This window comes from Carettochelys insculpta, chromosome 28 (genome assembly GCF_033958435.1).
Source record: "Carettochelys insculpta isolate YL-2023 chromosome 28, ASM3395843v1, whole genome shotgun sequence".
Taxonomy (NCBI): domain Eukaryota; kingdom Metazoa; phylum Chordata; order Testudines; family Carettochelyidae; genus Carettochelys; species Carettochelys insculpta.
Genome location: NC_134164.1, coordinates 3,333,259 through 3,360,706, shown reverse-complemented (window position 1 = coordinate 3,360,706; position 27,448 = coordinate 3,333,259). Strand labels below are relative to the sequence as shown.

The 27,448-nt window shown below is 61.7% G+C and overlaps 1 protein-coding gene across 6 annotated transcripts; it reads left to right on the top strand.

Annotated features, from left to right (window-relative positions):
• Positions 1-205: 205 nt before the first annotated feature.
• CACNB1 (calcium voltage-gated channel auxiliary subunit beta 1) lies at positions 206-27,448 on the top strand. 6 transcript variants are annotated; one of them, XM_074979353.1, is made up of 14 exons: positions 206-426; positions 4,622-4,708; positions 13,705-13,824; positions 16,121-16,243; positions 16,613-16,749; positions 17,447-17,523; positions 20,217-20,236; positions 20,680-20,760; positions 21,325-21,383; positions 22,108-22,217; positions 23,824-23,975; positions 24,542-24,637; positions 25,036-25,221; positions 26,961-27,448. In XM_074979353.1, exons 1-14 carry the CDS (start codon positions 340-342, stop codon positions 27,429-27,431), a joined length of 1,806 nt encoding a protein of 601 aa, XP_074835454.1. In that variant the 5' UTR covers positions 206-339; the 3' UTR covers positions 27,432-27,448. The 6 variants fall into 6 exon arrangements, with proteins under 6 accessions (XP_074835454.1, XP_074835452.1, XP_074835457.1 ...); XM_074979351.1 differs by lacking the exon at positions 20,217-20,236 and adding an exon at positions 18,303-18,460; XM_074979356.1 differs by lacking the exon at positions 20,217-20,236 and adding an exon at positions 18,303-18,460 and having other exon boundaries at positions 25,036-26,981.

The window sequence follows — 27,448 nt, the reverse complement described above, 5'->3', positions numbered from 1 at the left end:
GCATCGCCCCTGCCCCGCCCCGTACTGCTGAGCAGCCAGGCCCCTCGGCGGCGGGTCAGGACCGGTGTGTGGGGGGGGTGCTGAATAAGGGGGGGGTCGGGGGGTCGGCTCCAGCTTCAGGGTGGGGGCGGGGCTCTGCTGGCTTCCAGCCGCCTGGCCCCGCCCCCCTCTTCCGCAGCCCACCCCCCTGCGGGCGCTGGGCAGGGAGGGGGCGCTCGGACCACACCCCTCCCCGGCGAGCCCCCTCCCCCGCCTGCCTGCGCATTGTGTGGCCGCCGGGAGGGGCCGGGCCGCCCCCGGGCTCCTCCTCTGCCGGGGCTGGCTCGGGACACGAGCTCCATGGTGCGGGAGGGCGGCATGGCCCGGACACCCCGCAGCTCGGCCCAGGAGATCCAGATGGACGTGTTCGACAACCCCGGCCTGCAGGTGGGTCCGGGGGGCCCAGCCGATGCGCCGCCGCTGGGGCGGGGGGGACCGGACCGGACCGGACCCGAGCCGGCCGGGGCCTCGCTGGCCTCCGCCGGGCCGGACCGAGCCTCGGGGCGCGGGTGGGTGCCCGGGGTGGGGGGCTACAGAGGGGCTGCCCCGGGGAGGAATCTCAGCCTGGCAGCCCCGCCCTGGCTGGGTGTCAGCCTGAGCACAGAGCCTCCCCCCCCCGCCCCGGGCTCGTCCTCCCCCAGCCAGGCAAAGCGGGGTCCCCCCCCCGCGCCACGCCCCACATCTGTAGGACTGGCCGCCCAGAGGTCACCGGAGAGGCGACCCCCCAACTCTGCAATGGCTGGTGTCAAGGGGGCCGGCGGGGGCTCCCCCAGAGCTGGAAAGGGGGGGTCTTGTGGGAGGAGCAGGGGCACCTGGGGTCTGGTCGCCATCCAGGGCTCGTGTGCTGTGTCACCCCGAGGTCCCCCGCTGGGACACGGGGTCATCCCCCGGAAGGGTGAGGGGGGCTGGCTCAGTCCCTGGTGCTCTGGGTGTTGCTTCTGGAAACTTTGGAGCACCCAGGGTAATTTTGCTAAAGCTGGTGAGGTATCACCACTCCCCGCCCGTCAGCACCCCGGGGAGAAGGGGCACATTGCTGCTGCTGGAAACAGGCCCTGGGGTTCTAGGCATCGCTGCTCCCAGACCCTGGAGCAGAAGCCGGGTTGATCAGCAATGTTCCCTGTAAGCTGAGCGCGCGGGTGTCCGCCCAGGAGAGATTCAGGTACCACCCAGCTGGTTTGCAGAGCGCCTGCAGCAGGTGTTTCTATTGGTGGTGCACAGCCACAGAGGCCTGAGTGCACGTAATAAAATTTATTCCACTTATGGATGGAAAAAGCGAGAGGAAACACAGGATACCAGCATGGATGGGCCATTGCTCTGATGTAGTCTAGTGGGGCTACCAGTCACTGGTTGACAGGGGTGGAAAGGGAGAAGGATACCAATGCCTGGTTGGACCCACTGCTCTGATCCGCTGTGGGCTGGGAAACAGACCCGTCCTCCACCATAGGCCATGGTTCCGTGAACCCTTCCACACCTGCAGAGCCACTAACCAAGCACTTAATATGGGCCAGGGCTGAGCCCTGGCCCTGCTAGGCTGGGCAGTGCAGAGTCCTAGCACCACTGGACTTGCTGTGGCCCTTGGGAATGTAAAAAACTATTTGGTTAGAAATTCAGCCCTGCACCAGCCTCTTCTGGGGCAGGGGACCCAAGCCACCCGTGGAGGTTGGAGTGCCTGTGACTGATGGATGGTCCCTGACTGGAACCAGGGGGGTGGGGAAGAATCCTAAAAATACCATCTCCTGCCCTGCTCGGGGGCCACGGGCCTATGGGCTGGACAGCAACTGGTCCCAGCTGTCCCTCTGAGATGTGCCTGGCTCATTCCGAGACCTGCCCCAGCACGCCCCAACCGCTCACCCCGTGCAGAAAGGCCTCCCGTGCGCCGGGGGCTTTGCAAGGAGCCAGCTGGTGAAGGACTGACGTGCCAGTGCTGGGATCACCCTGTCCCCATGGGGGTGCAGGGCAGCAGGATCGGGCCCACCAGGACAGCAGCGGAGGGATCTGGCTGCCCGCTGGCAGTGGGATGAAGTGGAAAGCTCGGCCGTGCCATCCCCAGCCTCCCCCAGGAGAAGGCGCTGTAGGCCAGGGTGCAGGAGCTCTGGCTGGGCGTAAGCTCCCAGCTGACAGCCCCTTCTAAGGCTTTGCCTCCAGCCGGCACTTGCCAGGCTGTGTTGGAGGAGGAGCTGCTCGCTAGGTCATGGGATGACTCAGTGGCAGCAGGTGTGCTAGCGTGCTCCCTGTGTGAATGCATTTGCACGGCTGCTGGGGCCTGTGTGGGCGTGAGCAGAGCGCCTCGGAGCCTGCGCACCTCGGGGAGAAGCGGAGGGGCGGGGCTGTGCCACTAGGGAGGGCTTTGGCGTGCGTGTAGTAAACCGGCTCTGTTGGAAGCGCTAATTGCGTGGAGACGGGCGTGTGTATAGCACGTGTGTGTACGCCGTGCGTTGCGCAGAAGTAGGGGCATGCGTGTGCGCACACCGCTGTGGCATGGAGGAGGGGGGGTGTACACAGCTCCCTTGCACGAAGGGGTGGATGCACGTGCGTGCACAGCTTGTTGCACAGAGGTAGGGGCGTGGAGGGTATAGACAGCCCTTGTCGCACGTGGTGGAGGGATCCCAGCCGCACCCCATCCACCTCTTGGGCAGCGTGGGGCCTCCCCTGGCGGGGCCGTGTGGCTGGGACTGGAACCTCTTCCAGGGCTTAGCCTGTGGATCCCATCCCAGGCCTGGTGTAGAAGGGCCGGCTCTGGGCAGCAGCAGGGTGATCTCTGGGGCCCATGCTGTCCCCTCTCTGGTTGTGGAGCCGGAAGGGAGGGACAGGAGCACAGACTGGCTGCAAATCCAATCAGTTTCCCTCTCCCCCTCTGCACGATAGCCAGCCAGGCTGCTTTAATCCCAGGCCCCTGCTCCCCCTCACCATGGCTAGGCCCAGTGGGTATGACAGCCGCGCCCCCCCCCAGATGCACACAGACGGTGCCCCACTATTACCTCCTGTGCTCAGTTAGCTGCGCACAGGAGAAATGGATTGGCGGTGGAGAGGGGGAGCTCTCTGGCTCCCACTGGAGAACAGAGTTCGGTTCCCTTCTCCTCTGGTACCTCCGTCCAGAGCTGGGCCCCAGCCCTGCCATGCCCACGGGGGCAGGTGGGCAGGGGCACCACCATGCCAGGCAGCACAGTGCAGTACAGCTGCTGCCAGGCATGATCCCCCACCAGGGGTCTAGCCACTGCCCTCTTCTGTACTTTGGTTTCCCCTTCTGCTACCCGAGGACTGAGCCGCCGACCCCTCCCCTAGCATGTGCCACCTGATCGGTGGCTACCCACAACCAGAGCGCCAGGGAGGGGGAGGCAGCGCTGGCCTCTGCCGGAATAAAGGCCCACCCAGCTCAGTGCCATTCGTGGTGCATGTCTCCCTGTTTCCTTCGGGGTGGGGTGACGTGGCCAAGCGTTGCAATTAGCTGCCCTGGTGATTAGGGGCTGGCTGAAGTGCCAGATTGGTTGGGAACCCAGCAAGGCTGTGCAAGCCCGGGAGCTCCATATTGATTGGCACCCGCATCAAGTGACCGTGCAGCGTTCTGAGCCAGCTGCTTCCCTGGCAGATGAGAGCCATGGAATGACCCCTCCCTCCAGCTCTTCCCCCTGTGCTGTGCTCTGTGGGAGTGCCAGGGACTCCTGAGTGTCACTGGCTCTGTTGGGGGGGGACTCAGTAGCCTCCCCCCAGCCAGGCCAGGCCCAGGTGGGTGTGGAGATGGACCTAAGGGGTCTGTGATCCAAGCTTGCTTGTCAGGATTTTCACAGTGGAGTAGACCCTCTCCGGGCAGCGGAGTGTTTAGTTCGGGATCTGTCTGCTCCCACTACTCCCGTCTCCAGCCACAGGGGAAGGCAGCCTCTTCATGGTGTGATATGTTCCCCGGCGGCGGGAGAGATTCCTTCCTGGCCTTAGGAGCTGATCATCCAACACCCTGAAGCATGAGGGTTGTTATCAGGGTTCCTTCTAATGTTTTCCATCCCTGGATGAAATAAATGTTGTTACGTGCACCCAAGTAGTGGGGACGTGCACCAGCAGGGGAAACACAGGCTGCCGGCTGTGGGCGCTCTGTTAATCAGCTGGGCAGTGCCTGAATCTGTGCTGGGCAGCCGCCCAAGCACTCAGCTAACAGGGACCTCTGATTGTCATCTGCGTTCTGGCAGCTCATTTTGTTCTGAGCCATATGGATGTCAGTGTGGTCTGGTCGAGTTTATAGGCTCAATTAGACAAAACTCCTGGGGTCTGATCTCTGTTGTCCCATTGACTTACTGTGTGGCCAGGAGTAAAGCATTTGTCTTTTTGTGCCTTGGTTTACCCCAGCTATACAATGGGGCTTCCCGGGGAGGGAGAGGAATGAAGTTTGAGTCATCTGTGTTTGTAAAGTACTTTGAAATTCCCTGATGAAAGGCAAGGGAAAGCAGATGTCAGGGTAATGCCTCCGTGAGCCTTGGCAGCATCTTGCAGCAGGGAGCTCTGCAGGTTTGTGGTACACCATGCAAGTATCTGCTCCTGCCAGTCTGTAAGCTCCTGCGTGCTCGTTAATCCGTCTGTCCCTCTCCTCCCCTAGGGCAAATACAGCAAGCGGAAGAGCAGATTCAAACGCTCTGATGGCAGCACCTCCTCGGACACAACTTCGAACAGTTTTGTCAGACAGGTAAGGACAACAGGGGTGGGGAGCTTGCACAGCTTCAGCTTCCCATGTTTGGGAAGGGGAGACGGAGCCCATGGGGCTCCTTCTCCATGAGACATGGGATTTAACTTGTTTTGCACCATTGGTTCTTGGGGTGGGGGTGATGGTAGTAGCGGAAGTAGAGCTAATACAACAGAGTCAACAAGAAGTCTTGCAGCACCTTAGAGACTAACAGATTTTTTGGAGCATGAGCTTTCATGGGCAAAGACCCGCTTTGTTAGATACGTCTTTGCCCATGAAAGCTGATGCTCCAATACATCCGTTAATCTGTAAGGTTCCAGAGGATTTCTCCTTGTTTTTGCAGATACAGACTAACAGGGCTACCCCTCTGGTACAGCAGGTGGGTCTGTCGCCCCCTTGTGGCTAGCCCCAGTTGCTGTAACAGCCTCCTGCTTGCTCTGTACCTTGTGCAGCAGGGTCTTGAGGGCTCAGTGCTGAGGATCCAGGGTTTGTTCCCTGCTTGGAGACACAGTGTTTGTGCTCCCAGCTTGCTGTGCTGTTCCACTTCCATCTGCCCAGGGCTGCAGCTGGCCCCGTTCTGTCTAATGCAACTGTGGAGAGAGGAGAGCAACAAGAAAGAACCAATGTCAAGTGCCTGTGGGAGAGAGCAAAGGATGTGTCTGACCCTTAGCAGCATGGAGACCAAACCAGCACCTCTCTCTCTAGGCTGGCAGTGCACATAGAAATTTAATGCGTCAGGGCAGAGAATCCATTTCCCCCCATGCTGCGAAATCTTCCATTTGGTTTAATCCACTGCGTCTCTTTAAGGGCAGAAGTGGCATGTGAGTGCCTGGTTTGTCTCTGGAAGGAGCCCCCAAAGCTGCCTGCCCAGGAAGTGGGAAAGCTTGTGAGAGGGCTGGGATCTGTTTTCACCCTGGGGCAGATGTAAGCTGTAAGGTGCTCATGGCAACAGCCTGGCCGTAACTGCTTCCTGGCCAGGGATGCAGCCAGCACAGGCCAGGCACACCTTTAAAGCAGGGTGGGGTGGCAGGGTGTGATCGCCTGGGGGCAGGGCTGGCGGGCTGGCTGCAGCTGGCAGGGTCAGAGTAGAGGAGGGATTAACGTGCTCTCTCTCTGCTGTGCAGCAAAGCGATACTATGGCTCCTCCACTGCTTTTCCCATCCCTCCCTTCCTGCTGCTGCTCCCGTCTATTCCAGACAGAGCCGGCGCTCCCGCCCCGATCCCCACAGCAAACCAAGGCTGGCGTGGCCAGGAGCTCCCCACACAGACAGGGCTGCTGCCCCGAGCTGTACAGCGCCCCCTGCTGGGGAGACCAGGGCTGGCGTGGCCAGCAGCTCCCCACGCAACTCCAGCCCCCAGCCGGCAGCGTCCGGGATTGGACCAGGGCCGCTCTCCCTCCGGGGCAAGTGGGGCAGGGCTGCCTCTCCATCAGCATGGTAGCAGCTGTGGGGCTGGAGCTGATGGCTGGGTAGATCGCGCACTGTTCCTTTCCCGTCACCTCCCCTCCTCTCCGCCATCACTCTGTGCCCCCCCACCCCCATCGAACAGCCCAGAAATGGCTCCTTGGAGCTGGGAAACAGCATGGTCTCCATGGCAACTGTGGGGCGGGGGGCGCTAGAATAGACATTGAATAATGAAACAGCTGAGTCCCCGCGAGATGGACGGTTTGGGGCAGGATCAGCCCTCGGGGGCCAGGTCGTGAGAGGGAAGACGGGGTGGCCAGCTCAGCGGGTGCCCCCCTGCCTAGAACCCAGCAGCTGCGTCTGGGCAGCCCCCTGGGAGCCCCAGCAGCTGACGCGCCGGTTGCGGGAGTGAAGGGGGTGATGGCCTTGGCACCCCCCGATCCCCAGTTTGGCCTGTGGCGGGGCAGTCAGTGGTGCTGCCTATGGGGCATGATCTCAGGAGGGGTGTGGGGTCATAACCCCCAGGGCTGGGCGATGTTATTGCCTGGATTGATTCCTACACAGGATGGGGGGTGGTCCCTGAAAGTGTGACCTGGGGTGGGTGCAGCTTAATTCTCTCCAGCCCCTCCACCCCGTGGGTGAAGGGCAAGGGTGTAAACAGCTGGAGGGAGGAGTCTTAGGAGCTGCCCCTTGGGGGGGAGTGTGAATGGTTCCCATGCCGATGGTATGGGAAGATGCTGGAGGTCGCAGTTACTGTGGAGAAGGTTCCTGGAGCCAGGCCCCCATGCAGAGAGAGGATTTAAAGGGCCAGCTTCCTTGTATTCCTACCCTCCAGAGGGAGAGGGAGAAGGCAGCTGGAGAGGTGCCCTAGGCCAGACTCCAGGCCTGGTTGTTTCCTGGCCAGTACGCTGGGCATCCAAGTCAGGGCTGCCCTGCTTTCCCCTGGGGTGACAATGAGGCTGCTGGGGATCTGGGGGACATGAATTGTTCCCTGTAATGTTTTCCATCCAGAATAAATGTTCTGTGCACCAGGCACGTGCGGAGGTGCACCACCCATAGAAGCACAGGCTGCCGGCTGCGGGCGCGCTGCTCATCAGCTGGGCGGCACCTGAATCTCTCCCGGGTGGCTGCCCGAGTGCTCAGCTTAGAGGGAACACTGGACACACCCCTGGGCTAGCTGGATCCTTCCCCCTGCACCCTGGGTTCCTTCACAGGCTCCGGAAGGGCCCTCAACTAGACGGGTGGGGTGAGCAGGGGGGTTGCAAGGGTGGCGGGGGATGGATGTTGAAGGACAGGTCTGGAAGAACAATGGGCTGGAGCTAGAGGCCTCTGCTGGTTCAGGGCTTGGACCTGCTTTGGAGAAATAGCCCCAGGTGGTATGTTATCACCTGGCCAGGGAGGCCAGTCCAGGGCTGCGTGCTTATGGAGAGCTGGCGGATCAAAGCTCTGCCTGATTCCTGAGTCTTGGGGTCCTGGGGGTGCAGGTCCCTTGGGAGAGGCCTTCCCAGCCTGGCCCAGCAGAGGGCAGTGTGGGCTCACAGATGGTAACATGCAGCAGGAGGGGGGCACCCCGGTGGAGCTCTTACAAGCCCAGCCCAGCGAGGAGGGAGAACCCCCTGGTGGCTGTGGGGCTCCCTGCGGGGCTTGGACCCCTGGCAGAGAGCATGGCAGTAGGGGGCTAGTAAGCATGGGGAGGTGATGGGGTGTTCGGGGGGCGTAGCTGAGCCTTTCACTCCAAGGAGGAAGCTGGCTCAGCTGAGGTTTGGCTGCAGAGCAGGGGAGGAGGGTGGTATCTTATGGGTTCCCCAAAGCATGGGGAAGTGGGATTCCCCCCTGCCAGCTTACGCTTTGTAGGGAGGGTGGGAAGTAAGTGCAGGCACAGCAGAGGCCTGGGGTGGGCTCTAGGGATCAGCAGCGCTCCCTGTAAGCTTGTGCTTGTGCAGCTGGTCAGGAGGCATTCCAATATTGTCTAGCTGATTTGCAGAGCACCCGCAGCCGAGAGTTTGTTTCTCCTGGTGGTGCACAGCCGCGTATGCCTTGGTGCATAAAAATTATTCCACGCATGGATGGAAAAATCCCACATCACGATACAAAAGTTTGGCGGGAGCACTTTTGTTTTCTGGGAGTTGGTGGCCGGGTCATTCTAGTCTGATTTCTCAGACATGTTAATTTGAGGGAGGAGGGTCCCCACTCTCCTCCAGGTGAGTGTGTGTATGTCTCTTGGGCAGCCCCACCGCACGCTGCGCTGCCCTTTGCTGGTGTGGGCTGTGAATAGAGGTACAGAGCAGTGTTCTGCAAACCCACCTTCTCCCCTCTCCAGGCTGAGGTCTCTTCAGGCCGCTGTCAGGGAGCCAGGACCAAGGTTCCCACTGATTTTTTCCTGTCCATATCAAAACAAAAAGCAGTCAAGCAGCACTTTAAAGACTAGCAAAATAGTTTATTAGCTGAGCTTTCGTGGGACAGACCCACTTCTTCAGACCATAGCCAGACCAGAACAGACTCAATATTTAAGGCGCAGAGAACCAAAAACAGTAAGCAAGGAGGACAAATCAGAAAAAGATAATCAGAACTTTCTGAGTCACTATAGGGGCTCGTCTGCATACTTGGCTTAATCTAATTCTTGACCTCCCCCCGCCACCCCTCCACTCTCTTATTTGCTCACCTTGATTATCTTTTTCTGATTTGTCCTCCTTGCTTACTGTTTTTGGTTCTCTGTGCCTTAAATATTGAGTGTGTTCTGGTCTGGCTATGGTCTGAAGAAGTGGGTCTGTCCCACGAAAGCTCACCTAATAAACTATTTTGCTGGTCTTTAAAGTGCTGCTTGACTGCTTTTTGTTTTGATAGCATATAGACTAGCACGGCTTCCCTCTCTGTTACTTTTCTGTCCATGTGCAGGATAAATTTTGTTGTGTGCACTGCGACATGTGTGGATGTGCACCACCCGTAGAAACACAGGCTGCTGGCTGTGGGTGCTCTGGTAATCAGCTGGACAGCACCTGAATCTCTCCTGAGCAGCCACCCAAGAGCTCAGCTGACAGGGATCACTGGCCAGGGTGCCCAGGTGTTGCAGCTGGGGGCATTGAGGCAGGATCCTGGGAATTTGAGACCCAGATGGCACAGCAGGGGAGTGACATACAGCTCACCTTATGGGCTGGGGGCTGCTTCAGCTGAACAGCCAGGGAGCAGGAGATGGGCAGGGAGCTGGGTTGGGAGGGAGATGCTGACTTTTTGGGGGGTTGGAGACTGACTTTATCGGGGTTTGGAGGAGGTGTCCCAAAAACACTGGGTCTCCATTTTGGGCTGGGTCAGAGAAGAGCCTCAGGGCCCCTGCTCAGTGCTGAACGGGGGCCAGTGGGGGTCTGGAGGGTCTTTAGCACTTGGCAGCTCCCCCCGCAAGAGGCGTGCCCTGCACCCCTCTCCCCGTGTGCCCGTGGAACGGAGCAGTGCCCCAGAGCTGCTGGCAGGGGTCTGTGGGAGGGGTGGGCTCACGGGGGGCAGCGGGTTGGGAGTGAGGGGCCTGGGATAGCAAAGCCTGAGGGACATCGGCAGAAGAGTGGGTGCCTGGCTGTTTTCAGTTCTCCCCGGTCCTCCAAGACCTCTCGTGAGCAGCGAGTCTGTGCCAAGGTGGCCCACCCCCATGCCGAGCCCACCCCTGTGGCTGACCCTTGGCTCAGGCCAGCCCCCTCGCCCGCCCCCTGCACCGGGCTAAATATACCCTGGCAGGTTGCGAACGTTGCACTGTTGGTGAAACCTGAGCCCCAGCAGCCCAGCCCAGCCGCCCCCACGGCCCACTTGCGCCCAGGCCCAGCAAGCACCAGCAGCATGGAGTCGCCCAGCAAAGGGCAGCAGCCCGCCGTGGTGAGCGTCCCCCCACCCTCTGACACCTCTTTCCGGGGGCAGGGCCCCCCTCCTACCCCCCCACTCTGGTGCTCTCCAGCAGGCTGGCTGCCCTTCACCCCTTCCCTTCGGGACCCCCGGGGATGGTGCCATCTATGCAGCATCCAGCAAGTCCCAGCCATGGGGGTCCCCAGGCCAGTCCTTGTGCCCTCCACAACCCCTCCTTCCCTGCCCCCTGCTTCTGCCACGCTCCCCACAACCTCCTCCCCCCCCTGCTTCCTCCTCACTCTGTTCAGAGCCCCCCATCTCAGCTCACACTGCCCCCACCCCTGCAGCTTTCTCACCCCCAAGCCTCCCCCCCGGAATTCCCCATAACTCCCCCCCATGCCGCCCTCTGCCCTCCCCTCCGCGTTTGCGTCCAGCCATGATCTCAGTACAGAGTGAGACATCTGGGGGGGAATTTTCTTCCTGCCCCTGAATACATCTGGGGGGCTGAGGCTCTGGGTGGGGCAGTAGCAGAACACCCCATGGCTTGGGGGGCATGCGGGCGGCAGGCTGCGAACTGGTTAACGGGGGTATTAGGGACTGAGAGGCACAGGGGCTTGGGAAAGGGCAGGCTGTCCCACGTCCCTGGGCGGCCCGAGAGGGCTCTCTGCTGGTCACGGCGCCATCTGTGCTGATGTTAAACCAGGTCCTGACCAAGCAGGGGGTTCAGACTCCCTTCTTGGCTGTCTGTTGCTGAGCTCTGTTAAGCCGCTGCCTTGTTCCGTGCCCAGGTGGCTGCATGGCAGTGGGGTGGCACGGCACACAGGGAGCTTGCAAAGCTTGTGCTGTTGGTATCTCCCTGAAACACGCCCCCAGCCCTGCAATTGTGCTGACTTAGCTTTTCCTCTGTGGTACCCAGCTGGGAGGGGGCGGTTCCCCTTTGCGGGGTTGGTTTTTAGGCAGTGGGGGTGGGAGACAGGTGTCTCCCATCCCTTAGGGGACGGAGGAGGTGAAGAGCCCCCATGTTCATGGCGCAGCTCGGTGCCTCAGTTTCCCCACTGACATTGGGACCTCCAGAGCCAAGGCACCGGAGGGGAGAATGGGGGGGGCGGGCTGCAGACCACAAACCTAAGAGGACTCTGGAGTCAAAGCGCAGGGAACTGGTGTGTCGGTGAGGAGCGGTGGGGCGGTTTGCGGGGGCTGGGCGCTGGAAAAGGAGGGGTCGGACTTGTGGACCTGAGTTTTCAGCTTGTGGCGCCCACAAGGAGGTGGGATTTTCTGTTGGGACGAGCGCTTGGAAATCTGACCCTGTGGCGCCGCCTCTGCCTCAGTTTCCCCCACTGGGACCCGACCCACCCCTTGCCGTTCGTTAGCCAACAGGCAGGGGCTCGAATGCTCTGGGCTGAGGGGCCGGAGCAGCAGGTCGGGAGCTGGCTGGATCCCCATTTCCAGTCATCTTGGCTCCATGTGCACCGGGTTGGCCCGGCCAGGGCTTGGCGACTTGGCTCATGGCACACCCCAGCACAGCAGGGCCTGCTGACCCCTCAGGTGCCCAGAAATCCCTCCCACCGGGCCCTGCAATCCCCTGCTCTGCAGGGCTTCCAAACAGCGTCCTTGTTCTTAAACAGCCAGCAGCGATCCCCCGCACACGTCCCGGCTGGGCCACATGCCGGCTCCACTCATACACAACTCTCGCTCGCTGGGTGGCTGAGCCAATCCTGTCCCAGCCCCACGTCATCGGCTCCTGGCTCTTCCCAACTCCTGCCTGCTCGTGTCTCTGTTCAAGTCGGAGGCAGGGAAACCGAGGAACATTTCCTCCACCAGCCCAGGGCCGGCAGATGGTACGTCTGGGAGCTCAGCCCCAGTGCCTGCCACCCTGGGGGGCCGATTCCCACCTCCAAAGCCCTTGAGGTTCAGCACAGCTGGGTGGCGGCTCCCCCTCCTCACCTGCCCGTCTCAGCTCCCCAAGCCCATCGGCCCTCTCACGGGGGGGCCCCTTCCCAGCCAGGCTGCCCCCCGGCTCGCGGCCAGGATGTATCTGTATTGGCTGGACGACTCAGAGGAGGTGAGTGCACATCTGTCTGGGCGAGCCCTGCTCCAGGGCTGCTTCGCCGGAGGGGGGGGCCGAAAGACGGGGAGATGGGGGGGGGCTGCATGTCTTTGTGGGGAGATGGGGAGTCGGTCCCCCACCCACATCCGGCCAAATCATCTCCACTCTCAGCTGTCAGCCCGGGCTTGTAAAGATCCATCCATCCCCACTCAACACAGGCTGTCCGCCCTGGCCAGATTGTCTCCTCGGGGCTGGGGGGCTCCTTGGAGGAAGAATTGGTGTTTGATTGAGTGCTGGGGACCCAGAACGGCCCTGAGAGGAGGCTGGCATGGTTGAAGGGGGGGGCCCTGGAGCGCCCCCTCTGGTTGGCCTGAGAATGGGGTGATTCTGTGTCTGGAGTTCTGGGGAAAGCAGCAGGTTTGGTTTCGGTCTGGAGCAGCCGAGTGCAGAGCCTTCCCGACTGCTGCGGAGCAGCCACCAGAATGCAGGGGCCTCTGCAAAGGACAAGTGCCTCCCATCCCTTGGGGGCTCTTCACTTCCTCCATCCCGTGTTCATGGCACAGCTCGGTGCCTCAGTTTCCCCTCCAGCATTGGGACCTCCAGAGCCAAGGCATGGTGTGTGGGGGGGGCGGTTTGCAGAGCACTTGCATGGCTTTGCCAGTAGGCCATGGGGATGACAGCCAGGCCAGGGCATTAACCCTTTGGAGGATGCAACTGGGGCTTCTTGGGAGCCTCAGAATTTGCAAGGATCCCTCACGCCAGCCCAGCTCTCTCTACATTCCTCAGCCCCTCCCCTCCTGCCCCATGGGGGGGGGCGCAGTTCAGCAGAAGGGAGCAAGAAAGAGCTCCCAGCCTGGCTCCATGTGGTTGCTGGATCTCACTTGCTACCCTAATCCTTGCTTCTCCTGATCCCTTTCATCTTGTTGACAGACTGCTTCCCAACAGGATGGGTGTTTCCAGGCTCCCCGCCCCAGAGGGATTGTCTGTTTCTAGGCCTCCCCCCATCAGCCAGTTTCTCTTGCCAGTGCTGGTGCTTTCGTGGGGTCTGATGCCATCCACCCTGCCTGCTGCTGCCCTGATCCGTCCCTGCTATCGCGTTCCATCCCAGAGCCGTGAGAACAGCTGCACCTCGTTCCCTGCCACTTGGCTTAACCCTCGCTGCACCGGAGGGAACCAAGGCCCAGACAGTCAGTGGCAGGGCTGAGGATGGAACCCAGGAGTCCTGGCACCTGCATTTTAGCCATCCCCTGGGACCCTGCTCCCCTCCAGAGCTGGCAGAGCCCACAGGGTCCTACTGCCCTCCTGCCCCACAGACCCTGTAGGTGGAAGGTGGCTGAGGAATTTGTCTCTAGCTCCCACCACCCAGGTTTTGCCATGTGCTAGGGGAGCTGTGGCTGCAGCCCAGGGTGGGCTGTGCCTGGTGGGTTTGTTTCTGAAGCGCCCAGAGGCCACGGTGATGGGTGCATCATCAATGAGATCATTACTTCAGCCAGATGCCCAAACCAGCTGCCTCCAGCGCAGGGGTCCAACTCCAGGCTGCCCGGCCAGCTCCTGTCCCTGTGGTTTCAGGGAAATCCGTGCCAGAGCACTGCAGCAGGGGGAGGCAGGAGACACCCCCTCCCCAGGCATCTCCCACCGCTCTGAAAGGGCTGGTTCAGGGAGTGGCTCCAGCGTCCCTCCTCCACTGAGCCCCTCCGAAGCCGGTGCGCTCTCTGCTCCCGCAGGGCTCTGCCGATTCCTACACCAGCCGCCCCTCGGACTCAGACGTGTCTCTGGAGGAGGATCGCGAGGCGCTGCGCAAGGAGGCCGAGCGCCAGGCCTTGGCGCAGCTGGAGAAGGCCAAGGTAGGGGGCGTGGGGGGGTTGTTCTGTCAGTCCCCCGGCGTCCTGGGCAGCCTTTCCTTCCTGCGATCGAGCAGGTCGAATTGCTCTCAGCCCTGACTTGCGCCCAGCCCCAAAGAGCCCCACTCTGCAGGGGGGAGCTGCGGTACCCTGGCTTCCCGGCCCAGCACGCTCACGGCCCTCGCTGCAGCTGGCCCCAGGCCCAGAGCCAGCCATAAATCCTGCAGCCCAGGGGCCACCGTCAGCTAATTCATTTGGCTAATCTTGATGAAATGTCTCATCGACCCGGGCTGGGCTCGGGAGAGTGTCGGTGCCAGGAGACTGCGGACTGGCATTGTCCCGTCTGGCGGTGTCCCAGCCCGTCCATTACGTGGCTTGGGGCTGGCTGCCTGCTGGCGCTGGGGAAGGGGAGGGTGGACTAGTGGTTAGCGCCAGTTGTTGTGGGGCGTCAGGACTCCTCCCAGGCTCTATCCGCTGCCTGACCTTGGGCGCCTCTCGCCTCCTGGTGCCTCAGTTTCCCCTCTGTGCCGTGAACAGGCATCTTCCCAATGGGCCTGCTTGGTCCTCTGTGAACTTGGGTGTCCCCTCACCTCTGCTCTTCCCCACTGCAGCTGCCCAAGCACATGCCTCTCCCTTGACCCCCCCGCCAGCCTCCTTGGGAAGACAGGAGCTGCCAGCCCTGCCCCAGGCCCTGCTTCCCAAGCAGCTGAGGGGCCGTGGGAAGCGCTGGCCAGCTGTACAGTCCCGCTGCCCTTGGCTAAGGAGGCCCCGTCTCTCCTGCTCCCCTGAGGTGCCGTGGACTCGCAGGAGTCTTGGGCCAGCACTCCAAGCAGCGGGCGCGTGAGGCCCGTTAGGAGGTGTGGGGGCTGGCCGCTCGTGCCAGGGCAGCTCGGTGTGTGCAGGGCCAGGCCAGGGCTGGGGACAAGGCCCTAGCTAAGACCCTAGACCGGTTCTCGCCCCTCTCAGCCCCATCCTTCCCACGGCGGCACCTCTCTCTTCACTGCCGACCTGGCCCGGCTCTGACCCAGCCTCCACAAGTTGGGCTCCATAGCCCAAGTCCCGAGCCAGCCATTCAGCTCCACCTCCCTCCTGCTGCTGGTGGACCCCTTGTTACCCCCACAAATCTCTGTGTCCCTTCCACGCTCAGGGACACACCCGCACCAGTTCCTAGGGCTCAGGGCGTAATGCCCTGTGGGCACGCAGGGTCTGTGCCCCTGAAAAAGCCTTACGCGGTCACATCCTCTCAATCCTGTGGCTCCAGTTAGCCCCAGGCTGGTAACAAGAGCAGAACCTGACCCAAAGAACGCACAACAGCTGAGGCAAACCCGGCAAACCATTGCTGAGGTTTCTGCTTTTACCCCAGATCAGGTACAGGCATCTGCTCAGTCACGGGGACCCCTAGTAAAGGACCCACCTCTGGACTGGATGGTGACGGTGTTGTCCCAGAGTGGGTGGAGGGCAACAGATGATGAGGGATTGGCCCAGGCCTGTCCTAGGGCTCCTGACTGGGCAGTAATATGCAGTGTTGAGGGGCGCCCGATGGTGTTGCAGCTGCTGGATGGGGCTGGGTGAAGGACGGAACGAAGGTTGTGCAGCCAGCCAGAGAGCTGGGGGAATTGTACCATGTAACAGAACAGGGCCCAGGGGACTCCCCACATTGTAAGTTGTGAAGAAGGAGCTGGGGATGTGGCAGCGGTACCAGGAGCTGCCCCTGATTTCGATACCTGGCCCCTTTCAGACAACACTGCTGAATGGTTGGAATTCAAAACGGGAAGTGAGTTTAGGACTGATGGAGGATACCTGGAGTTAGAGCTGGATATTTTCTCAGCAGCAGTAGCTGTTCGCGACACACACCCAATCCCTATGTGATGTCCTGCATTTGCACCCTCTGAGCTGGGCTGGGGTGGGCTCCTGCCCTGCCTGGCTGCCCCGTGGGGAGTTTACTCTAGGGGTGGAGGCTGGAGCAGGGACTCCCACCCACCCTTGTACTAACCCACTCCTGGTGGCAGGCCTCACACAGAGCCACCCAGACCTGCAGCCTTTGAGGGGTCTACTCCGTCCCTTGGGGGAGGGACCCCTTGATCCCTAAGGGAAGGGGAGGGAAATGTTCCACCTGTCTGGATCGAGGGGGCCAGAATTGGTCCCCAGATTGCTTAACCCCTTCCTGGCTGGTCTCTTCAGCCACTAGGCAACAGCGCCCTCTGAAACGCCAGAGCAACGCAGCCTTCTGTCTGGGGGGGATCTGGGCCCTCCAGCTTCTCTCTCCTCCCTTTCCCCTGCTAATCCGTCTCCCGAACAGACCAAGCCGGTGGCCTTCGCTGTGAGGACGAACGTGGGCTACAACCCATCCCCCAATGATGACGTGCCAGTACAGGGCCTGGCCATTTCCTTCGAACCCAAGGACTTCCTGCATATCAAAGAGGTAGGGGTAGTGCGGGGCTAGGCCAGGCAGGGGCTTTGGGGACCCTGGCAGCAGGAGGAGCAGGGCGTGGTGCCATGTCGGTGGCAATGTTTCCGCTAATTTTTTCCATCCACGTGCAGAAAACATTGAGTTAGGCACACGAATGCATGTGCACCACCAGGAGAAATACACGCGGCCGGCTGTGGGCGCTCGGCTAATTAGCTGGGCAGCTCCTGACTCCCTGCGGGGTGGCTACCCCAAGAGCCCAGCTTTCAGTGGATGGATGTGGGGGTTTGGGCCTGTGTCACCTCCAGGCCATTGAGCGGCCCAGGCTCAGTGCTAGGGGGGATGGGCTCTGTGCTGTGTCTCAGTTCTCTCTTGGTGCTGCAGAAATACAACAACGACTGGTGGATCGGGCGGCTGGTGAAGGAGGGCTGCGAGGTGGGCTTCATCCCCAGCCCCGTCAAGCTGGAGAACATGAGGATGCTGCAGGAGCAGAGGATGAGGCAAAACCGCCTAAGCTCAAGGTGGAGCTGCCGGGCTGAGAGGAGGGAGGGGGGATGCTGCTCTTGGCCACATCTTCATGCAGCCTGGAGCCTGGGGTGTCAGAGGGAAGCCCCATGCTAGTCCAGGGATGGAGGGCAGTGGGTTGTGGGTAACTGAGGCAGGCCCAGCTGTCACCATATGAGCAAATGCCTTTCCAGTGGGCTGCTCAGTGGTAAGGGGCCAGGCAGGGAGACCCGGCTCCAGGCTCAGCTGTTGCCCCTGCTGAGGATGCGAAGGACTTTCCATCTCCATGCTTCAGGGCAGAACCTGAGTGCTGGCAGGAAAGGGGTCAGGAAGAATGTGCAGGAATTGATGGACTCAGCAGTCTGACCTGACGCAGCTGGGAGAGGAGCCGGATAGATGGGCCCTAGGTGTGATCTGGAACATCAGTGGGTGCTTGAGTGAGTGCTGGACTCTGGCCCCAGCGCTCTGATCCGGGCTGCGGGAGGGGACCAGGCGATACGGAGGGAGATGGGCACGTGGCATTGCCCTGTGCTGCGGTTCCTGGTGCTGTGATTCCAGCTCACAGGATCTGGGCATGGAGCCCATTGCCCCCTTGCTTGGAATTTCCCGGGGTGGGTCCCTTTGCACCTTCTCAGACTGGCCCCCTGCCCCCTTCCCCTCCGGCCCCAGAGAAGTCGAAGCACTTACCCCTTGTCGCCCTTCTGCCCCGCACAGCAAATCCGGGGACAACTCCAGCTCCAGCCTGGGGGACGTGGTGACTGGGACCCGCAGACCCACCCCACCTGCCAGCGGTAAGACCGCCCCCGCCCTTCGCCATTTGACAGCACACGGCCCCCAGCTGGCAAAGCTCACTGCACCCCTGAGAGTCTGGCTGTGGCCTCGGTGATAACAAGGGGCTGAAATGCCAGGTCTCTGCCCCCTTCAGCTGTGGGCCCTAAGCCCCAGAAAGCAGGTGGTGCTCCGGTGGTAGGAAGGCAGGGGAGCCGGCCTGGAAGCGCCCAGCTGCCTTCTGGGATTTCTGAGATCTCCGTGCCCCCTGCAAAGGCCGAGACACTGGAGTGGTGGGGACCACCCCTCTGCGGCCGTGTGGATGAGCTCTCGCACTGGGCTGGACGTGTGGGCCCACCATACAGGCTGGCAGGCACATGGAGGGTCATGCCTATGTGGTGATGAGCAGGTGGGCAGAGGCAGAAGGGCACATATGCAGCTGTGTCCCCAGGATGCCCACCGGGGCACAGGCATCCTCCGGACATGCCCACGTATGCCCATCACCATGGGTCGCGGAGGGAGCCTGCTCCTGGCTCCCCGTCGCCCTCGCAGGCGTGGCGCCTGGTGGTTCTGCCCCCACCCTGACCTCCTCCCCACCCCGTCGGCAGGGAAGCTGCAGGTGTCTCCCCCTTCCTTTCAGCTTTCTCTTTTGTTCGCCAGTCCGTTTTTTCCTCGCCCCTTTGGGGCATTTTTTCATTCTTTTGTTCTTTTCAGTTATTTCTTTTTTCCGTTTTACTTCTTCTTCCCCCCCTCCCTCTTTCGTTCTGTTCCGCACCCCCCTCCCCTCGTTCTGCGCCCCCAGGTACTCTGGACATGACTCATTTAGCTTATGACCCAGACGCCCTTGACTTAGAGGCAGAGGAGGCTGAGGGCCTGGAGCATCCCCGGTCCTCTAAGGCTAGCGTCAGCAGTGTCACCACCTCCCCTTCCAACGCCAAGCGCATCCCTTTCTTTAAGAAGGTAAAGGGGCTCAGAGTGGGGCTCTGCACCCGCTTGCCACACCCTCAATCACGCCTGCTGCTAATACCTGTGATTCACCCTGTGCGTGGAGCTCACTGACCTGGTTGGCGAGCTGGGGCGCTGCGGGGAGGGGCATGGCTTGGATGTGGTCCTGTTGGCGTTCGGTCACTGCCCTTGGCCAGCGCCGTGGGGCACGCTGTGGGGTAAGAGCACCACCTCACAAGCACCAGGGCAGCTCTAGCTGGGGCTGGACGTCCCCCGCTGGGGCACTTTTGGGGTGTTCCACATCACATCAGGAAGTCCTGCCTCCAGCAGTGCCTGGAAGGGGGCAGTCAATGGGGTGTCCCCCATCTGCCCCCCATATGCGTACATGTACACATGAGGCACGAGAATGGCATGTTCCAGTGATCACAGACATGGCCCGTGAATTGAAAGCATTTTTGCCAGTCCACGGCCTTGCCCCGTGAAACCCAGAAGTGGAACATTCTGGGGGGGGTGGGGTTCCATCCCCCCATATAAGGCTTGGGAGTGGAATGTTCCTGCACTGCTCCTTACCCATGAAACATGGAGTGGAACATTCCAGGAGCACCTCATGCCCTGTGAAATCTGAGGTACTAAACCATTCCTCCATGTAAAGCATGGGAATAAAATGTTCCAGTGTTGGCCTCCCCCATGCAACTTGGGAGTGGAATGTTCTAGCGGGTCTCCAAGCATAGGAATGGAATGTTCCAATGCTTCCCCCTATGGAACTTGGGAGTGGAACGTTCTAGTGAGTCTCCAAGCATAGGAATGAAATGTTCCAATGCTTCCCCCCATGCAACTTGGGAGTGGAACGTTCTAGCGGGTCTCCAAGCATGGGAATGGAACATTCCAATGCTTCCCCCCATGCAACTTGGGAGTGGAATGTTCTAGTGAGTCTCCAAGCATAGGAATGGAATGTTCCAGTGCTTCCCCCCCCTGCAACTTGGGAGTGGAACATCCTAGCGGGTCTCCAAGCATGGGAATGGAATATTCCACTGCTTCCCCCCCCCCCCATGCAATTTGGGAGTGGAACGTCCTAGCGGGTCTCCAAGCATTGGAATGGAATGTTCCAATGTTATGCTCCCCAATATAAAGCATGGAAGTGGAACCTTCCAGTGCACACCCCCATCACCACTATCCCACTCTACCCCAGTAGGAGCTGGGGGGGCGGGTGTCTCCCATGAGGTCCTGGCCTGCTCCCCTGGGGGTGGGTGCCCCATGAGTTTGCTGGGCTGCTGCTTGCTGAGCAGCCCATGGGGTACACTACAGTACCTGGACAGGGGCTGCTGCAGGCTCTTCTAGGGCGTTCCTAACCAGGGATCCCTGGGGGGTTCCAGAGCTGGAGGTCAGTTGGGGAGGGTCCAGTGCAGGGAAGGCTGGGACAAGAGCCTGGGACAAGGTGGAGGGAACCGTTTGCAAGCACTAGCACGCGTGGGTTGGAGAGGGCAGATCTGGTGTGAAGTGGGGAGCAGAGCCAGGGCTGGGGGTAGCTGTGTAGCACCTGGGATACCCCCCCACCCATAGCTGCCTACCCCGATTCCTTCTACAGCCTGAGCCAGGCCCCAGAGCCCCTCGCCTCCCCTGCCCGTTCCTGTTTCCCACCCCCACGGGTGCAGACCCCTCCCTGGTGCCGCTGCGTGTCTGCCGGCGTGACCTGTCAATAACACGCATGCCTTGTTTATCTTCTCTCGCCTGCCCCCTGCCCCACCCCATTAATGGTGATCACTGGACATAGCCAAGCAGAAGCAGAAATCGGTGAGTACAAGGGGCATCACGTGACCTGCCTGTTACGTGCGGGGCGGGCCTGGGCCCCCTGACGATTCTCCCTCACTCGGCTTCTCCTCCACCAGTGCCGGTGGGCCAGGTTGGTGTTCCAGTGAGAGCCAACAGCCTGGTGTGCCCATGGCACCAGCTCCCCTCGCCTAGCACCCAGGGCTGTCACCTGGACCGGGCCATGGTAACAGGAAGGTGGAACCTCCCCGCACGGCCACCCGGCTTCCAAGCCAAGGGGGCAGCAGCAAGAGCTGGGTAGCCTGAGCCCGAGAAGATGCCAGCTTTCCTCCCAGACTGCAGAGCACCTGGGTGTTCTAGTGCCCCATGGGGGTTGGGCCCAAGCAAGGCCCCCTGGTCGCAGGGACTTTCCCCTCTGCCGCTGCCTCAGGCCCACGTCACACCGTGTCTTTTGCCCTTTCTGGCAGGCAGAGCACGTGCCGCCGTATGACGTGGTACCCTCCATGCGGCCGATCATTCTGGTGGGGCCGTCTCTGAAGGGGTACGAGGTGAGGTGGCCACGGCGAATCTTGCGCTGCTGGGTTGGGGATTTGGGGGCCAGGCTTATGGGGCAGGGGCTGGGCCAGGGACATGGGGAGGGGCTCGAGTAGTGGAGCTGGGGCGCGTGCTGCTGGGGCCCAGGCTGGGGAGGTGAGATTTTCAGCAGCTTCCCAGGGAGAAGATGCCCCTTGATCTCTTTCACCGCGAACCCGCCTGTTCGTGCATCCACTCGGCCAGCCTGTCTTCCCCTCCCTTTCGGCTCCCCACCCCTGTGTCTTGCCCCACTCCACCTCCATGTCTGCACACGCCTGCCTGTCTCCAGCTCCTCTGGGACACATCCTCCCTGTCTCGCTCCACACGGAGAGTATCGAGGCGCTCTCCACCGACAGGGACAAAATACAACGGACTGTGCTGGGAGGAGCCCATGGAATCCACCCTCTGAAATTACATCTCCCCATCCTTGCTCTCTAAGCCCTGCACCTCCCATGCAACACACACGGATGCAGGGACTCCTGACTCCTCTCTTTCCTGTGCCCCACGCGTCTGACTCCAGCCTCTCCCTCTCTCCCCAGGTGACGGACATGATGCAGAAGGCCCTCTTCGATTTCCTGAAGCATCGTTTCGACGGCAGGTACAGGAGCTCCCTGGACAGGCACTGCCCACCCGAGGGGTGCTGGCTCGGTTGGTGGCTCTCATGCCAGCAGCCGGCTGTGGGGGGTGGCAGGGTCTGAGCCTCCCTTTGAGCCTCCATGGTGCTCCCCGTGAACTCAGGAAACCAAAGCCGTGGGCCTGGTCAGACACACCCCTACCCCCATCTCTGCCCCCGAGCCAAGGCCCTTTGGGGGCACCAGGAAAACAGGGTGTTTTACTAACAAGCCATGTTTCCTGGAGTCACCTCTTGCAAGCGCCCGGATGCCACAGTGACAGGCTCATTAGGGTGCAGGAGCAAGGCCAGCATGTCGGTTGCCAGCTCTGCCTCCAGCCTTTTGCGGGACGCTCCCTCTGAGCTACACTAACCTCTGCGTGGCCCCAGCTCCCTGTCGGAGGGCCTCCGAGCGCGCCGTGAGCGAATTCTTCCCGCCCCCCATTTGGGCGGGTGGGGAAGTTAAGGCTCCTGAGAGACCAGACAAGGTAGAGTTGGTGGCAGGAGTCTAAAAGAGAACCCAGGTCTCTGGCGCTCTTGCCATGTGCCCCCTTCTAATGGGGAGCAGCCCGCACAGGATTGTTCCCCCCGGTGTGGGGTTCACGCCCTGATGTCTGTCCCCAGTGCTCTGAGGCAGGCTGCCTGCTGAGGGCGAGGGCAAAGGCCAGCGGTACCCCCGTCCCTTCAGGCTCTCTCTCTGCCTCCCTGCCAGGATCTCCATCACGCGGGTGACGGCCGACATCTCCCTGGCCAAGCGCTCCGTGCTCAACAACCCCAGCAAGCACACCATCATCGAGCGCTCCAGCACCCGCTCCAGCCTGGGTGAGGCCGGTGGGGGCTGCAGGGGATTTTACCTTTTCCCACACCCCAGCCCCACTTATGCTGGGCTGGTTTGGGGGTTTGGCCCACACTCCCCATGACCAGCTGCCTGGCTTGGGGCTGTACCCGCTGGGTCCTTCCTTCGTGCATCCCACCTTCCCTTGCCCTGGCATGCCATCCGTGCGCCGGGGTGGTCCCCCTAACCCTGTCTGGAAGGGCCCGCCTGGTCCTTGCTCCCCACCTCGCCTGCTCCAGAGCAGGGCTGGCTTCGCTCTCGCTTGCCTGTGCTAGATGGAAAGAGCCCCTGGGTTGTGGCCAGTGTTCCCTGTAAGCTGAGCACATGGACAGCTGCCCAGGAGAGAGTCGTGGTGCCCAGCTGATGGGCAGTGTGTGTTTCTGCAGGTCGTGCACATGACAAAATTTATTCTGCCCATTGGTGGAAAAAATTAGATGGCTCTTGGCGCTCTTGCCCTGAGGCATGCTGGGATCCTTGGCCACAGCAAGCAGCACCCCCCACACCTCACCACCCCAGTGCTTGCTGGCTGGTGAGAGGCCTTCCATGCAGCAGGGGCAGAACATGTTGGGTGTCCCCTGGGTGCTGGTGTAGAGTGGGGCAACTAACATGGCTTGTATGAGCTGCGGCTGCTGACCTGGCTGTGGGGGGGGCCTGACACGCTGACTCCTGGGATGTTCTGTTCAATTCACTCCTCTTTTTTCCTTCCCCCTTTTTCTTTCTTTTCCCCTCCTCTCTCCTTTCCCTCCGGGCTGCTTCTTTCCTCCCCTGCGCCTGGTACAGATGTTTTGGGTATGTAACATTTAACCCCTCAGGCACCAGCCCTGCCCGCTCCCTGCCAGGCTGCGTAACCCCCTGGGATCCACGGCCGGCCACATATCCCCCTGCCTGCGCCTACTGCCGTGTGCACACACAGTCATTCCCGCAGGGGACACAAGAGGGTGGCACAGCAACGTGGTGGCAGATGCCCCCATTGCTGGGTGCTGCTCAGGTTGTGGGGCTGATGTAGGCAGGGTGGGTGTCCCCGTCCATGGGTCCATCCCACGCAAGGCCTGACGGGGCTTCGGGATTGAGGGTGAGCTCTGGACACTTATCCCAGAGTTCTGGGTTTCGGTTTGTGCCCTCCTTGGTATGAAGGGATGTGAGTCACCTTCCCCACCCTCCTGTGCCCCCAGCTGCTGCCCTGCCCGGTGCTGGTGGCTCTGGTCCGTACTGGCTGTGCACCAGCCCTGGGTAGAGTTAGACCTGGGGCACGTGCCCGGCAGCAGCTCCAGAGTAGTGCCACTGCCCTTTGTGCAGCAGGGTGTAAACGTCCCCAGCACAGACGCAGAAACCCTCCTGTCGCCTGCGCTGAGGGGCGCTCTCCCTGCCTCTGGGGCAGCGACCCTGCAGCTCCCCCCACGGCTGCCCTCCCAGTGCCCTCTGCCTCTCCCCCTGCTTCACACTGGGTCTGCCCCATTGCCTCACTTCCCCTGTTGCTGTCCCCTCCCTTTGCCCTGCCATGTCCGCCACAACCTACTGTCCCTGGCTTTTTCCTCCCCTGCTCTGTCCAGCCTCTGCCCGTTCCCATCTCTCACCGTCTCTCTGCTCCCCCAGCGGAGGTGCAGAGCGAGATCGAGCGGATTTTCGAGCTAGCCCGTACGCTGCAGCTGGTGGCCCTGGACGCTGACACCATCAACCACCCGGCCCAGCTGGCCAAGACCTCGCTGGCCCCCATCATCGTCTACATTAAGATCACCTCCCCCAAGGTGGGGGCCTGGGCCCTGCAGTAGGGGAAGCGCTGGTCTGGCTCCTCGCTGCCCAGGTGCTGGGAGCCCAGTGGGGACTGGAGAGGAGCTGTTCTGTTGTTCTTTTCCCTGGAGTGCAGGGTGAGGGTGTGCTCTGCTGAGGCCGTAGGCGTGGGTTGGGTATGTCCCCCAGCTCCTCACCAAGCTTATCCCAGATCCAAATGTTCTCAGGGGCTTTGGTTTGTCCCCTGAGCAGAGCAGAGCAGAGCAGAGCAGAGCAGGGGGAGGGTTAGCTCACAGGGGCAATGAGTTGTAGGGTCTCAGCCTTGTCCTCTCAGGGATGTGGAGTGGCAGGGGGCTGCAGGTCAGGAGTGAGGGGCTTTTGCAGAGCCAGGGATTGGGGATCCCAGCGTCTCAAAAGGACAGAGGTGCTCTGCCAGCTGAGCTCTGGGCTCAGACCCTGGGATGAGCAGCAATGACACCTCTGAGTCAGCCCCACCTCACCCAGCCTGTCCCTTGGGACTGGAGAGGCGCAGAGAGCGGGGCTGCCCCAGGAACCCCCCTTTGCACTCACCCCTCTGCTGCAGGTGCTCCAGAGGCTGGTGAAGTCCCGGGGGAAGTCCCAGGCCAAACACCTGAATGTGCAGATGGTGGCGTCGGATAAGCTGGCCCAGTGCCCTCCGGTGAGTGCCTGCCCCACGGCCTGCCCCCCACCTGTTCCCCTTCCCAGACAACTGCCCCATGACTCTGCCCCCTCCGCTTGCCGCAGGTTGGGCCTCACCTCCTGCCCTGCCCCATGCTCACAGCCTGGCCAGGTCACTCCCTGCTGCAGCCAGCGAATGTCTGCCCCACAGGCTGCCCTGATTGGCTAGTACCCCCCATGGCCCACTCAGCTGCCCCTCACTGCTAGCTGGACCATCTACCAGTCTCTGTTTTAACCCCCAATTCCCCCAGCTTGGCTGAGGTCCCGCCCCCTGCCCCTTTCCCCTCCCCTGCTTGGCTGATGCTCCTCCCCCTGCTTTTGCAAGGCCTGGCCCCCCAACCCGCTGCTGGGTCACCTTGTGCCCCTCTCTCATTGCAGGAAATGTTCGACATCATCCTGGACGAGAACCAGTTGGAAGACGCCTGTGAGCACCTGGCCGAGTACCTGGAAGCCTATTGGAAGGCCACGCACCCTCCCAGCAGCAACCCGCCCAATCCCCTCCTGAACCGCACCATGGCGACCGCCGCCCTGGCCGCCAGTCCCGCCCCCGTCTCCAACCTCCAGGTACAGGTGCTCACCTCCCTCAAGCGCAACCTGGGCTTCTGGGGCGGGAAGGGCAGCCTGGAGCAGGGCCCGAGCGGCCAGTCCCCGGTGGAGGAGCACGCGCTGTAGCTGTAAGAGGAGGAGGTGGCACCTTCTATGAACATGGATGAAAGAAAGTTTGTTGGAAACTCCAGCTGATCCCCTACCCCCACCTTCTGCTGCTGTCCCCCGCCCCTGCCGCCCCCCGTGCCCTGCAGGAGGGGCTCCGTCTGCCTGTCCAGCGTCATTCTAAGGCACAGGAGCTAGGGGCATCACGCCCATGGGGAGAAAACGGCAGGATCTGTCCCCCCCGCCCCGGCACTGCCCGAGCATTGTAGCTGCTGCACTGTGTGGAGACAGGCCTTGCTCGGGGCGTGCCATGCTACCGTCGCCCCTGGGTGACCCCTCCCAGCTGCTGCCCGAAGGCTGCCCCATCCGGGGAGCAGGGTTCCCTCTTAGCCAGGCGCTTGTGCACCCGCTCAGGAGAGATTTCAGAGTCTCCCAGCTGATTGGCAGGGTGCCTGCAACTCGGTGTTTTGTTTCTGTTGGGGGTGCACATTTGTCTGTGCCTCGGTGCTTGTAAAGATTTATTCTGCACGTGGGTGGAAAAAATCGGCCCCTGGGAGAAAGGGGGCGCGGGAACTAGTTCGAACTAGAGAGGGGAGAAGGACCCGGGAGCTATATCGACCCCCTATCCGGGGCTACAGGCACTCCTACCAGTTCTACCCGTGACCCCGCTGGGTGATGCCTGAGCATGGGGCTCTGGAGTGCAGGAGGGGTTGTGGGGTGGAGACGGCTGGCCAGGGAAGTGGCTCGTTAGCCATCTCCAGGGGCAGCACCATCGCAGCCAGACCTGAGCTGCAAACCCCAGCACAGCTGCCACGTCCTCTTGGCTAACGCCTTGTTGCAGCGCCTCCCCCACGGGTGCAGACGGGGGCTGTTAGTGAGGCAGCGCCTGGCAATTTCCTCACCCCGCAAGGAGGCGGGGCTCCTTTTCCAATCTCCTCCCCTCAGATCCTTCCCCCAGCTCCTCCCAGCCCATGGCAAGAAGGTGCCTTATGGGCTGTACTTATCTTTGCTCACGGGCCGGCCTGGCTGCTAGCAAAAGTGCCCAATTGGCTAGGGCCACCAGTCCCTTTCACCCCCAAAGCACCCCAGGTCCTCCCTGCAGGCAGCCCCAGTCTGCCAGGGCTCCGAGCTCACAGGGCTGTTCATGGCTCCCTGACCCATCACGTCAGTGCCCAGCCCTGGGGGTCTGGCCTGCCTGGCCCCTCAGACTGCTGTCTGAGGGTGTGTCTGGCTCCCCTTGAGGTGCAGGAGGGGGTTCCCCAGCTCCCTGGAACCCTGGGGGGAAGCTGCTCCCAGTCATGCCCTGCTGCGGTCAGACGGGGAAGTCAGCCCTTCCCTTGCTGTGCCAGCCCAGGGCTCCCATACGCCGCTCTGCCAGTGCCCCCCAGTCCTGCCCTGGCACTGGAGCTGAGCTACCCGTCCCATGGACTGAGTGTTACAGGGTGTGTGTTTTCATGTGGAATAACCTCCACCACCCTCTGGGCTGGCTGAGACCCCAGAATTTCATCTCCTGGCTGCCCAGACTGGGCCTGGAGGCTGACCGTGGACGTGTGTATTAACCGGTACTAAACCGCCATTGTCGCCCCCAGTGGCCAGACTAACTCTGCCTTGTCTTCTCCCCTGCATGGTGTGTCGCTGCTTCTCCTAACCAGGGACCTTACCTAGTGCATGGGGAGCAGATGCGTGAGGGGGAGCGCGCCAGCCTTCACGACTACCCAGGGGAGCCGGTCAACCGCGGCCAAGGGCGGCTAAGCCAGCAGCACGCCCGTCTGGCCAACCGCGGCCTGTCCCGTCAGGACACCTTCGACTCGGAGACCCAGGGCAGCCGCGATTCGGCTTACACCGAGCCAGGCGACTCGTGCATGGACATGGAGACGGACCCCTACGAGGAGCCCGAGGCTGAGCCCCGTGGAGGCACCCCCAGCCTTTACCCCCGGGGTGTGGGCCGCCACCACCAGCGCCAGGGCTCCTGGGACGAGCCTGAGCCTGACCAGCAGAACCACAACCGGCAGCTGCGGGGCCGGAGCAAAGGGCGCGACCGCTACTGCCCCAGCGAGGAGGAGGCCATGAGCCGGAACAAGAACGACTTGGAGGGCTGGGGGCGGGATGTCTACATCCGCTAGGGGAGGGGGCAGCTGGC

Excerpts from the sequence above, each read along its gene's own strand:
- CACNB1 (XM_074979351.1), top strand. The coding sequence starts at position 340 with ATGGTGCGGGAGGGCGGCATGGCCCGGACACCCCGCAGCTCGGCCCAG. Across the intron at positions 13,825-16,120 it reads CGCAGCTGGAGAAGGCCAAG|ACCAAGCCGGTGGCCTTCGC; the intron begins GTAGGGGGCGTG and ends TCTCCCGAACAG. Across the intron at positions 16,750-17,446 it reads CAAAACCGCCTAAGCTCAAG|CAAATCCGGGGACAACTCCA; the intron begins GTGGAGCTGCCG and ends TGCCCCGCACAG.